Raw genomic sequence first — 12,921 nt, 5'->3', positions numbered from 1 at the left:
CACATTTTCACTGAGCTGATTGCATCTACGCGATGTCGCGCACTGATCCGCCGAATTATAGCAACCGTGTGTGCGTCGTATCAACGCTTGTGCGCGCTTTGCCGCATTAAAAAACGAACTACTAACGGAAATTTCCAACAGTGCGTCTTAAGACGCACTGTTGGAAAGGCCTTCTTTTGTTGATTACTTCAAAATGACAGCTTGCCAGAAAGAATAATTTCACAGGGAGTGTAAATTTAATCCCCTTACTATCTTTCAACCAAGTATGTTTTTCAACAATAATTACGCCAGTTACTTTTTGGATAGCTGCAAATGATAGACTCTGGCTTTAATAACAGGTTGTTTAAATGAGACTTGGCACCCTAGAATTCCTCATACTGTACAGTCATCTAAGCAGCATACTTTAGTGTCTGGGTGATGTTTTTACCCCTTTCTTTTGGTCCGCTCATTGATTGCTGTGATGGGGCAGCCATATTTTACCCACTTCAAATAAGCCAGCGCAAACAAATGAGGCCTTTTATTTGGGTCAGCCCTGTGCAAATGATAATAAATCCTTGCTCGCAATATACAAAGATCTGACATGAGCGAGCGACATACCCGTAGTGCTTAACTCACACAGATCACATGCACTGTTCATTGGCATACGCGCGCACAGGGGTAAATCTAACTGGGCCAACATTATTTAAAGATGTATTTGAAGGTATCATATTCGCCCCGGCTCATTGCCTCGTGCAATAATCCGTTTGAAAATTTATAAGCCATGTTGGGAAACTCTGAAATGAAACCAACCGTGGCTGAGCAGTTTCGTCTCGGTGAGGTTTCCGAGACACGTAGAAAATAGTCTTCGTCAGGGACTAATAGGTGATACATCTAATGTCAGGCTGATTTGGACCATTGCCTCCTAATTTTGTGGAGTTAAGTGCTTGCAGGTGTGCCACGCTGAATCATCTGTTAAGAAATTAGTTCCTGTTTTTCAACATGTTTTCAGGATGTGTCATATTAAGGTCTTTGATTCTCTTGATGATTACATATTTAACGTCATTTTAAAATTTTTTTACACTTTCATCGTATGGAAAACATTGGATAAGTGTGCTGCAAATGCAACAGATCCATGTTCCTTTGAGTTGCATAAAAATTGTAAATTTTAATCTCTTGGTTGTCCTCAACCCTGTGACCGACAGACTGAATGAGTGACACAAGCTGATGACCTATCCGGTGCATTAATCGCATCTGTTTGCTTGCTAAACCTAATGTCCTAAACAGAATGGCTGGCAGAATGGCTGGCAGAATGGCTGGCAGAATGGCTGGCAGAATGGCTGGCAGAATGGTTGGCATAATGGCTGGCATAATGGCTGGCAGAATGGCTGGCAGAATGGCTGGCAGAATGGCTGGCAGAATGGCTGGCAGAATGGCTGGCAGAATGGCTGGCAGAATGGCTAGCAGAATGGCTGGCAGAATGGCTGGCAGAACGGCTGGCAGAATGGCTAGCAGAATGGCTGGCAGAATGGCTGGCAGAACGGCTGGTAGAATGGATTTAAGTAGCTGGCTGTAGTCCCTGGTTGACTGATTACAAATAGTTGGCTCCCTGCCAACCAAACGTAACTTTACAACTTGCAAAGCAGTGCACTTTTTTATGAACCTGTAAATTTGTAAATGATGATGGTTACGGCCTTATGGGATGGGGCGTACATTATGACATGTACATCTCATGCATTTTTATAAGCCAATCATAACGAGCTTAAAAAAACAGCCCGGCCATTAAGTCATTTCTCCTGGTACCCTTATAAGTACATGTGCCTTTTTGTTTTTCATTTATGTTTGTTGTACTGCTGTCTGTAAACAGTGTCAGAATACCATGCCTGATCCTTGACCGATATTATTGCCCGGCCTGTGAGACCTTCTCATTCTCAAATCATTTCTTATCACTCAACACCAAGTGATAGAATGAGCGTTCAGCCCTTAGTGGTTGGGGTCACTTTTCCAATGTAATGAACTGAAACCCTTTGAATTCCTCGCTGTCCTTTTTACAGCTATACATTCCGTGCTCCAATTTCCACAAAGTGCAGTTGTTAATTGTACATCTGTTTACAGGTTTCAGCTCACGGAGACGTAGCGTGTGGCGAGGATGAGTGTTACCATTTAATTACAATTGCTGTCTATCTTCCTTAAACTAAAACCTCCGCTGTTCTTTCTTATCCTCCGCACTTCCAAGTAAACGTGAAATCCGGTTTCCGACTTGGAGTATCGGTTTTGAAAGCTGAACTGCACCTCTTCCTGCGTGGAGGCCCACAACATCCAGTAGATAACCGCAAATTTAATTTGGAGGCCGGACCGTAGATTGTACAAGCCGAGGTGAAAAGGAATGCCACTTTTCCGGTCTTAGTCAAAAGCCATCAAACAGTGGAGTGATATTCAGGGTTACTCAGGGTCTTTCAAGTTTGTTTCTCTCAAGTTGAGAGCTTCTCATAGTCATATTCTATCTAAGATCCCTAATTGCCAAATTCTTGATGCGGTCTAGTCTTCGGAGAAATGCCGGTGTAGATGATCCAAATTCTCTGAATTCTCCGACATCAAGGCGAAAAAAAAAAGCCAGGTGTTTGACACCGACACGTTTACCAACACAACATGCCCCTGGCAAATCTCTCTGAAAAACATTATCATTCTTTACATTTCCAGCTGAACTTGCCAACACGTGTTTTGGAAGTTATTCCTGGACCACTAGATAATGATTCATAGCCTGGATTGTCATGAAACATGGACCTAGTTTACAATTCTAATCTTACTTTAAGAACAGCACAGCTTGTAAAACAAGTTTCTTTATTTTGTTCAAGTACATGCATTTATTTATTTTTTGTTATTTCCTAATTATCCATTTGTTAAATTACACTGAAAGCCTTTTTAAGAATTTCTCTCTGGTGATAAAACCAAGGATTCCTCAAAAGTGCCCTAGGCACTGTAGCTCGAAAGCCTGAAGAAACCTATAGAGAGAAGACAGTGAGAAGAAATTACAGTTTTTAGAGGTGGGAGAAAAACCCCAGAAGAATATTCTGGGGAAACCCACGGAATCAGGCAGGGACTGGAAACCCAATCCACATGTTGTCCAGGCAGGAATCGAACCCAGGCAGGAATCGAACCCAGGCCACAGCGGTGGAAGGCAAGGAAAGCAACCACTGCGTCAACCTGACTCTGTGAAAAGCTCAATTTGGTAATCATCGATGTGAACTAGGAATGCCAAAACAATGAAAGGACGATATTTTCTTAGGTAGAGGGCCAGGGAGAACAGTGGCAGAAGATGAGGCAACACATGAGCATGCAGACTACACGTATCATGCAAGTGAACGTCGCAAACGTCAGAACACTCCAACAGTCTTATAGCGTTCAGGAAGGCCAGAACAAATGATGGCCAGATCTGATCCAGTCAGCTGGGATAGATTGGCCTTTTTCACGAGGGAAGGCAGTAACAAATGAGTTTAAGATGTCGGGATCCGGTAGGCGGACAAGGACATTTTCCAAAGTCACAAAGAAAGAAGGCAGAATGCACGGCTATTATGACTGGAATGAGTGAGGCACGTATCGGCACATGTAGCCATTCAATTTGAGAATGCGTGGAAGACGGTCTTTTTTTTCTTTTCTCTATACAATGTACATGTATGATCGGCTAGCTGGCCTAGCCCATAGGGCCTGGATACATGTACTAGACTGCCTCTGTATCTATCTTTGGCCCCACTGCAACCTGTAAAAAAATCTGAAAATTTGCCTTTTCACCTTGAAATATACACTTGAACATTAAACTCAGGCATGCAACTGGGAAATCACACAAAAAAAGAGGAAATTCAAATTTTTCCCTGACTTTGTACAGTGTATTTCTATTTTCAATGGCACACAATGTGTACACTGTATACCGGTGCATGTACTGGTACTGGTTGCTAATATACATTGGGGAATACATACATATTGGGCATCCGTCAGTGTCTAATTTCCAAGTAAACATAATTTCCAGGGAGACTAACAGTTTCATTACATGGCATAAATGTTTCCATCACCCATCAGACTTGAGCCGACACTAGCAAATTCTCCAAACACTACTCTGATGTAGGATTTAGAAGAAAATAAAATAACGAATGTTTGCTTTAAACATGTAAAAAGAAAAAATATGATTGCCAAAAAAAAAAAAAACTTGAGCTGATTTCATCAGGAAAAAGCACCAAGAGATCATCACATGCAGTTAAACTATTGCTTGGTAGCTTATTTTTGTGAAACATGAAACAGCGACTAGTGTTATTATGTTCTGCTTGCTACCCGCCAATCCTTTATGCTCATTAGGTTACCATGTCATCATTAAAATAGATGAGACAACCATCCTTCTCATCAAAGGCAACCAGACAAAACCCGTAAAGTCTACCTTCAGGGCGTCGTTAATATCTGCCCAGAATGAGTGCTTGCAAAAATCCTGATAGGATACACGAGTAATTTGTGTGGGGGTATGCAGACCGTTACGGGCTTAATAATAGGGAACACATTAATATCTTCCTAATGTATGTATGCACTGTTCATTTGCATTATACGAGCTCACCCGGTTCCGGCTGGTAACCCTGTGCATGTTTTTTATTGGCAGTGGTAAAGAAATGAAACACATCAAAAGTTAATTGCTTTTTTCCACGGCGTGCATATTCACCGAACCACCATCGTTATCTGAAATGCATTTTGCGTACAGGTACAGTGTACGTGTACAATGTACGTGTACATGAGGTTCCTCAACAGGATGTGCGCAATGTCCCCGAATAATAAAATCCCACCTTTCATATATATGATTAAGCATGATTTGTCCTTCGTCATCATTCACTCCTACAGCATCTCCTTGAAATACATGCACCCCCCGCCTCCAAACTGCTCTTCAATAACTGCCAATAAATAAGGAAATTCTCTCAGTGTCGGTTGACAAGAGCGCAGTGAAAAAAAAAATCCTCTTGTCCTAACCCATACCAAATTCGACATGACATCGGGCCAAGCCATGCGGCTTAAATCCGGTCAATTTTCCTCAGAAGGCAAAATGTCAGTGAAATATCTGCACGTCGACTTCTTGACGTTCAGTATCTGAATGGGCAATCCGGATATGGGGGCAGGAGAGGATTATTTCTTACGGTAGACATGATGAAGGGTCGCGGGGAATATTGCCGGCAGATTGTGACGGGAAGCAAGTAGATTTTTGCATCACTCTCCACATTTCTTGATTCAAAAATATATCTGCATGGGGTTTTTTATCAGTTTGAGTTTGGAAAATTAGGAAGGCCTTACAGTTGATTATCATTATTTGCCCTCCAAGGCTGACACTACAGACAATTTGAAATTGTTCACACCTTTTTTTCTGATTGGATAACTAGGAAGCCACTTTTGTTTTTCAATTGTGAGCATTTTGAACAACACTGATTGATATTCAATGCACTTTGACATTCCCAGGAATTGTGGGGACATTGATTGGTTAGCATTGATACAGTAAACATCCAATGAACATGAAGAAAATTATGTTGCCACATAGCCAGTGTTCAGAATAAAACAGCCAATCAGTACAGAGAGGATCTCATGATGTGGCCCCTGAACCAGCATTTAAGAGAGGCAGCGAATCAAGATCATGAAGTGATTTCATAAACAGGGCCCCTGAACCAGCATTTCAAAATAACAGCCAATGATCAAGCTGGCCTCGGATCAAGCATTGCTAAACCTCCAGCAAATGTAATGAGTGAATATTTCATTAATTACATTCATGTATACATACAATGTATGTATATGAAGCTTATTGACATGGATGTTTATCATATGACATATTGATCATTAGCTTACATTATGCCCTGGATCAGTACAATGTATTTTTTTGCTAAGCTAAAATTGTAGCTCGAAATTCTGTCCAGTCATCACACTTTCGTTTGCGAAATCCCTGCTCATTAGTATTCACGTAAACCCGCGCACACAAACTAATGTGCGTCGGTATCATTTACACAAAAATTGCATGTTCACACCGTCTAAATTGAATTGTAATGGAGCTGTTGGCTTGAAGGGCATGCCTACATGTACAAACGTGCGCTTGCATGCCCACTGCTGTATGGCCAGCCATTATGGTATCGAGGAATATATCGGCGCTCTACAATAAACACTGTGATCACCTAACGCGCGATAATGCCTACGGACAAGAATTCCGATGGAGTGGAGATTGTTAAATGCAGATGCCTGTAGTTTCAAGTGTTTACTCGAAACTGAGCCCAGACAAAACAAAAAATATCCATGAGGAAAAATTGTAACCCAATTTTTTTTAAGAAACTCGTGCTAAAGAATGTCAACTGGATGAAGTGTAATGTGGCATTACTTCCCAGGGTGTATGCAGCGCCATATGTTACAATACCTCATGCATATTTATGAGCCAATTCACTTCTTTGATTGGTCAGTGGTACCCAGATGTTTAATTACGATGTAGATCGTAGTGAGCCCCAAATGTTGAATTTAAATACTCCGGTAGGCAGCCATAACAAAGAAACTATGAACACTGTACATATTTTAAATGGTCATCTTGTTGCTAAGTAAAGTACAAAGTTTGGACACTGTATTTTGGAAATAACAGCAAATGTGATGCGATCAAGCTAAATGAGTCGTTTGTCAATCCCGGTCAAAATTTGGTTAATTACAGATTTGAAAAGAGCACAATCTCAGCATTACTGCTGTGAAATCCACATCCTGATACCATCTTTAGTTACACAAATTATGGAAGTCGGAACACCAAGAAATGTGAGGAAGTGATGTGATGAAGTGGCCCTATTTTGGCCTGTATCTCCAAATGAAAATTCCCGACAAACGACGCATGTAGCTTGATCGCATCACAAATTTAGAGGTTGAAGGGCCTTGTCTTGATCTTCACAAACAGGGTACAGTGTACATGCCACTACATTCTGTAATTCGCACTCTAAACTGTTGGGTACAAATACAGCACAATGCACCACACAGATTGAGAACGAGTATTTTCCACAGTGAATCACATAAATGTAGATTGTCATCTTATTGTTGACACGTTCCCTGCACTGTCCCAAACTGCCCTGCCTGTTTCTCACTGTACCACCCAGAAACACCCCAGCACTGTCTGGATTTAAGGGTTCGCTCATCAGGGAATAAATACAATGTAATACACTGTAATTAATACAATGTATACAATGTAGATTGTAATTGTTAATTCGGGGTGCTGTGGTCCAGTGGTACGGTGTTTGACTCGTGTGCCGTGGTACAATGGGTTCGAATCCTGACGGGGAACATGGCGCTTGTGCGCTTGGGCAAGGCACTTTACTACGATTGCCTCTCTCCACCCAGGTGTAGTAAATGGGTACCTAGTACAAATGTAGGAAGAAATTCCTTCAATGCTTGAGCGCCGTAATGGCAGCAGTTCTAAAGCCAGGGTAATAATAAGAGCGCCAGGAGCGTCACTTTGTGACGGACATGAGCGCTATACAAGACGCTATTATTATTATTATTAGATGCTAATGTGTTAATGATTCTGATTAACATGGAAGATTTGATCCTGCTGTTATCCGTTGACTTTGCTTTGCAATTATTCCTCAGGTGTGCATCGTGCAGAAGAAAGACACCAAGAAGATGTTTGCCATGAAATACATGAACAAGTCCATGTGCATCCGCAAGGACGCGGTCCGGAACGTCTTGAAGGAACAAGAAATCCTCCAGCAGCTTGAGCATCCGTTCCTGGTCAACCTCTGGTTCACGTTCCAAGACGAGGAAGACATGTTCATGGTGGTGGACTTGTTGCTAGGCGGGGACCTGCGCTATCACATCCAGCAAGGGGTCAAGTTTGATGCGGAGAGGGTCAAGATGTACCTGTGTGAGATTGCGCTGGCATTAGATTATCTCAATGCTCACCGCATCATTCATAGGTAAGTTTTGGAATCAAAGATCAATATTTAAAGATAAAAACTAATAACATTTCAAAGGTATCTATACTGTCCATGCTGTATCGGCGGGCAGGGACATCCGGGAATTTTTTTACATGGGCTTATCCAGCTCCCAGACATATTTACTTAAATTTCAATGGTTCTTGAGTCTGGAGTGCTGAATGGTAACACATGGCAACCGATTAAACTGCACGTGCTAATGAAAAGATGGATGACGTAATGCCACCCACGTCTATAGCAAATTCCATTTTTTTCTCTCAGACTAAGGAATCTCAATTTCCATGTTTTATTAATAACGGAAAAAAAAATTACTTTATTTTTGGCATCGGCAATCCTCAAGCTCATTTTGATTGACTTTGTGATAGTTGGGTGTAAATGTTAAATCGATTGCATTACCGACCACTTTATTGGATTAGTATACAGATTCGATGAAAATACTGGTACATGTTTGTAAAGCACCCATTCAAAATCAAAATGAAAAACAAAACACTGTTTGAAACTGAAAGCTACTTGTTCGTTCATTCTACGGTAAACTTGCAAGTGCTCCAAATGTATTAAATCTTTGTCTTCTCTACCACTCAAGAAAAGGAAAAAGCTCCATTGATTTCCAATTTCTTATAATGAAAAGGATCTCAAGCACGAAAGTGAAATCAGACTTGGGGCTGATACCGTGATACAGGTCTCAATGTAACGAGCAACCGTATGGGGAGGAGTAAGTCTGATTTGCAGGGAAATGTAGAACCGGTCATTATTTCTAATCCTCTGGGGAAATTAACGACTTCACTTGTCTGAGAATGGGCTGAGCAGGACGAGTTTCTGCTCTCCGTCCAGAGGCACTCGTTAATTTCTTCAGCACTTGCCTCAAACAGACCAGTCAATCTCTTGTCTTTTGTTCCCATTGTCTGAGCAGTCAGCGCCCGGTCTTCACCATAGCCCGCCGGCCATGTTCTTCATTTTGATCGATCAGTTTCTTTTCCTGCGCTGCCCTGTTGCGCTGAGGTGTTTGTTCTGATAACACGGCGGTTACAAATTGGAATTCAGAAATGTGGTTTGGTGCAAGATGTCGTACCGATATAATATGTAAAGTTACATATGAGTCTGGCTCAAGCCCCATTTCTCCTGAAGATTTTTTGTCCTTGAGTTCCATAAAGTCCAAACAATGTACCAGCATACTGTTAGTTCCTCGGAATGACCTGAATAAATCTCTTGCTCTTACAGATCTGTTTGTCAGATTTCCTCTTAATTTATGGAGAACATACTTCCAAAACATTATTGCACTTGAGCCGAAAAAAACACTCACTCTACACCGCTGCACTACAACATGTAGGTTACTGGCCATAATCTAATTTTTGAAAATACCTCCTTCTGCAAGTCTACCCGCCAAAGTTTGCCTTTTTCTTCTGAGTATGTGTACATAACCCAACTTTCACCCCAGAAATCGATACGTTGCGTACGGTAGGTAATCTGCATGTTGAGTACTGCAAGTGTACATTACATGCAGTGCAGCTCCCACCAACCCAACAAAGTGTTGGACTGTTTTCAATTTATGCACTCTCCGCAAAGGTTTGAAAAAATTCAGCCAAATATTTACGGGGCCAATAACGGGCTCGAGTGGGAGTTCGGTGGAGTCATAACAAACGACGTGCAGCTCTGTAACTTAATCGTATCTTGTCGCTGTATTAACTTTCCTCAAACCCCCTCCCCCCCCCCCCCCCCAAAAAAGAAACAGTATCGCGTTCACTCCCTCAGTCTGACAAATTGATTTTAAGAATGTTTACACTACCTCAGACTTTCACAAATTGTTTCAAAGAAGTGCCTGTTTGAATAAATGTATTTAAATGGAGCAAGGAACACTTTTTTCTTTACGAAAAAATATTGTAGTTAACCCTTCTGCTAATATAAACAGTCCCACCCAGACAAGTCAAAACTTCCCCTGCTATACATGTACATTGTACTTTTAACGAAGGCTAGTCACCAGCAGTCAGATCATATCTCAAGCAAGCACTGTGACTAGTCAAACTGGGTCAACAGACAAAGCAAGCAAGTTGTGGTCTGACAGCTGTTTTTTGACTCACCCAGAGTCAAAGCATAGCTGTAGCAATTTACCATACTTAAACAGTCTCAGCCAGTCAATCCTGATGTACTGGGTAGGCTTGGAATTCTTAACTGTTGAAAACAGTCACTTGATTGATTTTGACTGAAAGGACTACTTGGCTCAGAATGCATGTTTGCATAGGAGGGTTCTAATGCTCCCTTTTGCTTGCTACATAGGTATTCGTGGCAAGAAATCTTCCTTCTCATCCTCTCTCCCCTGCAAATGAATTAAAGAACCCACACTTGTTTTCCTTTTCCCAAGACATGTCTTCAACGGAAGAAAAAAACTAATCACTTTGCCATTTGTTGCCAGGCTAAATGCCATGACTAGAATTCCTCTGTTTCTGTCGTTCTTTCTCTGCTGAATTAAATGGATCGGGGAGCCTTCAATTGTTTTTCTTTTCCTTATACGGGCCTTCAACAGAAGAAGACAACAAATTGTCATTTTGTCATTGGTTGTCGAGCTATGCTATGGCTAGAATTCCTCTGTTCATGTCTTCACTCTCTGCTGAATCAATTGGATTGGGAAAACCCAAAATTGTTTTCCTTTTTCCCAAAACGGGTCTTCAAAGTTAAATTTTTTTTTTTAAATTGTCATCTTGTTATTGGTTGTCAAGCTATGCTATGGCTAGAATTCCTCTGTCCTGTCTCTGCTGAATTAAATTTATTGAGAAACGTACATGTACCGTGGGTTTTTCCCTCTAAAACGCGTCTTTAACGGAAGGATTCAAGAATCATCATTTTGTCATTGCTTGCCGAGCTATGCTATGACTAGAAATCCCCTGTTTTGCTGTCCTACCATTTTTTCTCGTTTAAACCAACCAGCCCATAACTGCACTGTGATGGAGCACACTTTGCTGTCTTCAAAGTCTCTTCCTGAATCCATCAGGACCTGACGCTGGTTCCGTGATATAACTCCATTTATCAGGCCTCCTCACCCCGTGTTTTTATTAAAAAAGCAAAAACAGTCAATCCCGTGATAGGATCTGATGCAATCATTTATCTTATATCGCCTTTTTTTGCAGGGACATCAAGCCAGACAACATATTACTGGATGAGGAAGGTAAGGAATAAACAATTTATCACTCCCTCTATTTTTTCCCCATTTTTTAATTAAATTCTTTGCTTGTGACATTTTATAACCTTGCCGACGGTACCACCGTGTCATTGTATCTGATCTTGTTAATTTGTGCCTGTCTTTCCAGTCTAGCGTAATAAATATCAGTAAGGCTGGGTGATATCGATAAATAATGAAGCATTGAGATGGCCTTAGAGAAGCATACAGGGTACCTGTAAGAAGTAGCATCAAGAACAGTCCAGAAATAATTAATAGCATTGAGTTTTGATTAATTTAGGGTCCTTGTTCTATGTCAGGATAGACACATCGAAATAGCTTCAGCAAGATGAGTTGGGTAATACGGTACATGCAACGAACTTGGATGGGTTACCTGTAAAATCAAGACAAACTTAGTGCTTTTGTTTTGTTTAAATTTTTACACATGTATGTTGTTTATACATACAGGGTGAGTAAAAAAAACGAAACCCAAATGTCAGAACTATTGTTTTAGTAAAGTTCTTCATGTAGCACTTTGAAAATCTAGGATATGAAAGCCCAATTCATAAGCTTTCTTTTAGTTCAAGAATCCTTCAAATCACTCATGTACTTTTCAAGTTACGGAATTTTAAACACAACCACCGTTTTAAAGTTCTGTCCACGGATCGCAAAAAAGGTGTGCATTCTTTCAGCAAAACGAAAACAATTCACACACATCCCTATGTGATTTGTTTTTGTTTTGCTGAAAGAACACTTACCTTCGTGTGATCCGTGGATAGAACTTTAAAACGGTGGATGTGTTGAAAATTCCGTAACTTAAAAAGTGCATGAGGGATTTGAATGATTCTTGTACCAAAAGACAGCCTATGAATTGGGCTTTCATATCCAAGATTTTCAAAGGGTTACATGCAGAACTTCACTAAAACAATGGTCCCGACATTTGGGTTTCGCTTTTTTTTTATTCATCCTGTATATGTTCACCATGTGAGGTGTTAATTTCTAACGGAGGTTGTTCTACCATTAGATCAGAGATAGTTGGCCAAACGTATACGTACGTGTAATGTGCCGTAATTTCTAACAGTACATGAACATGTAGCTGTTACCCAACATTTTAACAATAACATTCTGCCTTTTGTGGTGAATAATTTGTGAGGTTTTTGTCTGCATCAGTTCAACAAAGAACATTGACTGAAGTGGCATTCGAACCAGCAACCAATACAAAACGACACCAGCTAATCATTTCTCTGTTGAAGTCTCTGACAGTTGCTCATGGTTTTGTTCAAGGGATTTCAAAAATTATCTTCTCAAAGAGGACAGTCAGGGTACTTATTTTTTTCCCGGAGGCCCGCTTCATGCTTCATGCATGACGTGCTAAGCCACTGAAGAAGCTGGTTTCTTGTTCTCGTAGTCTTATCTTGAGAAGTTATCACAATTATGAGGTGCAAAGAGAAACACCTGATGACGAATTAAATGAACCGTACATCTGCCGTGGGCAAAAGAAAAAAAAATTGCAGCCAGTGAGACGAAGACGATGAGATCGAGCCATTAGAGTAACCAATACAAGGAGCCGCTGAAAGACGCGACTGCAAGGCAGAGCTGAGAAAGCGAGAAACGAAATTAAGAAGGAAAAAAAAAAACATGAAAGCAGGGAGGGCAGTCATTGGAATCTTGACCACACGGATCGCTTCCTGCCGTATCGATCAGTTACAGCAGGAAATTTGCGTTCAGCGGGCCAATATTGACTCGGTATTAAACCAGGCTACGTGGCTCAATTGGTCGGGCTGATAGCTGCAGCCTGCCTCCGGTAACTAAATGGACTAGATGTTTCTTTTT

At 41.0% G+C, this 12,921-nt stretch overlaps 1 protein-coding gene across 1 annotated transcript in view; it reads left to right on the top strand.

Annotated features, from left to right (window-relative positions):
* The window catches only part of LOC119720081 (serine/threonine-protein kinase 32A-like), a 62,345-nt gene that overhangs the window by 16,029 nt on the left and 33,395 nt on the right, over positions 1 to 12,921 (top strand). Inside the window, exons 4-5 of the mRNA XM_038189608.1 lie at positions 7,597 to 7,922; positions 11,060 to 11,097. Coding sequence (XP_038045536.1) covers positions 7,597 to 7,922; positions 11,060 to 11,097 — 364 coding nt within the window. The remainder of the gene's footprint in view (positions 1 to 7,596; positions 7,923 to 11,059; positions 11,098 to 12,921) is intronic.

This window comes from Patiria miniata, unplaced genomic scaffold, assembly GCF_015706575.1.
Source record: "Patiria miniata isolate m_02_andy unplaced genomic scaffold, ASM1570657v1 HiC_scaffold_9, whole genome shotgun sequence".
Classification (NCBI taxonomy): Eukaryota; Metazoa; Echinodermata; class Asteroidea; order Valvatida; family Asterinidae; genus Patiria; species Patiria miniata.
The sequence above is the reverse complement of the archived record's forward strand: the minus strand, read 5'-3'. Positions and strand labels throughout refer to the sequence as shown.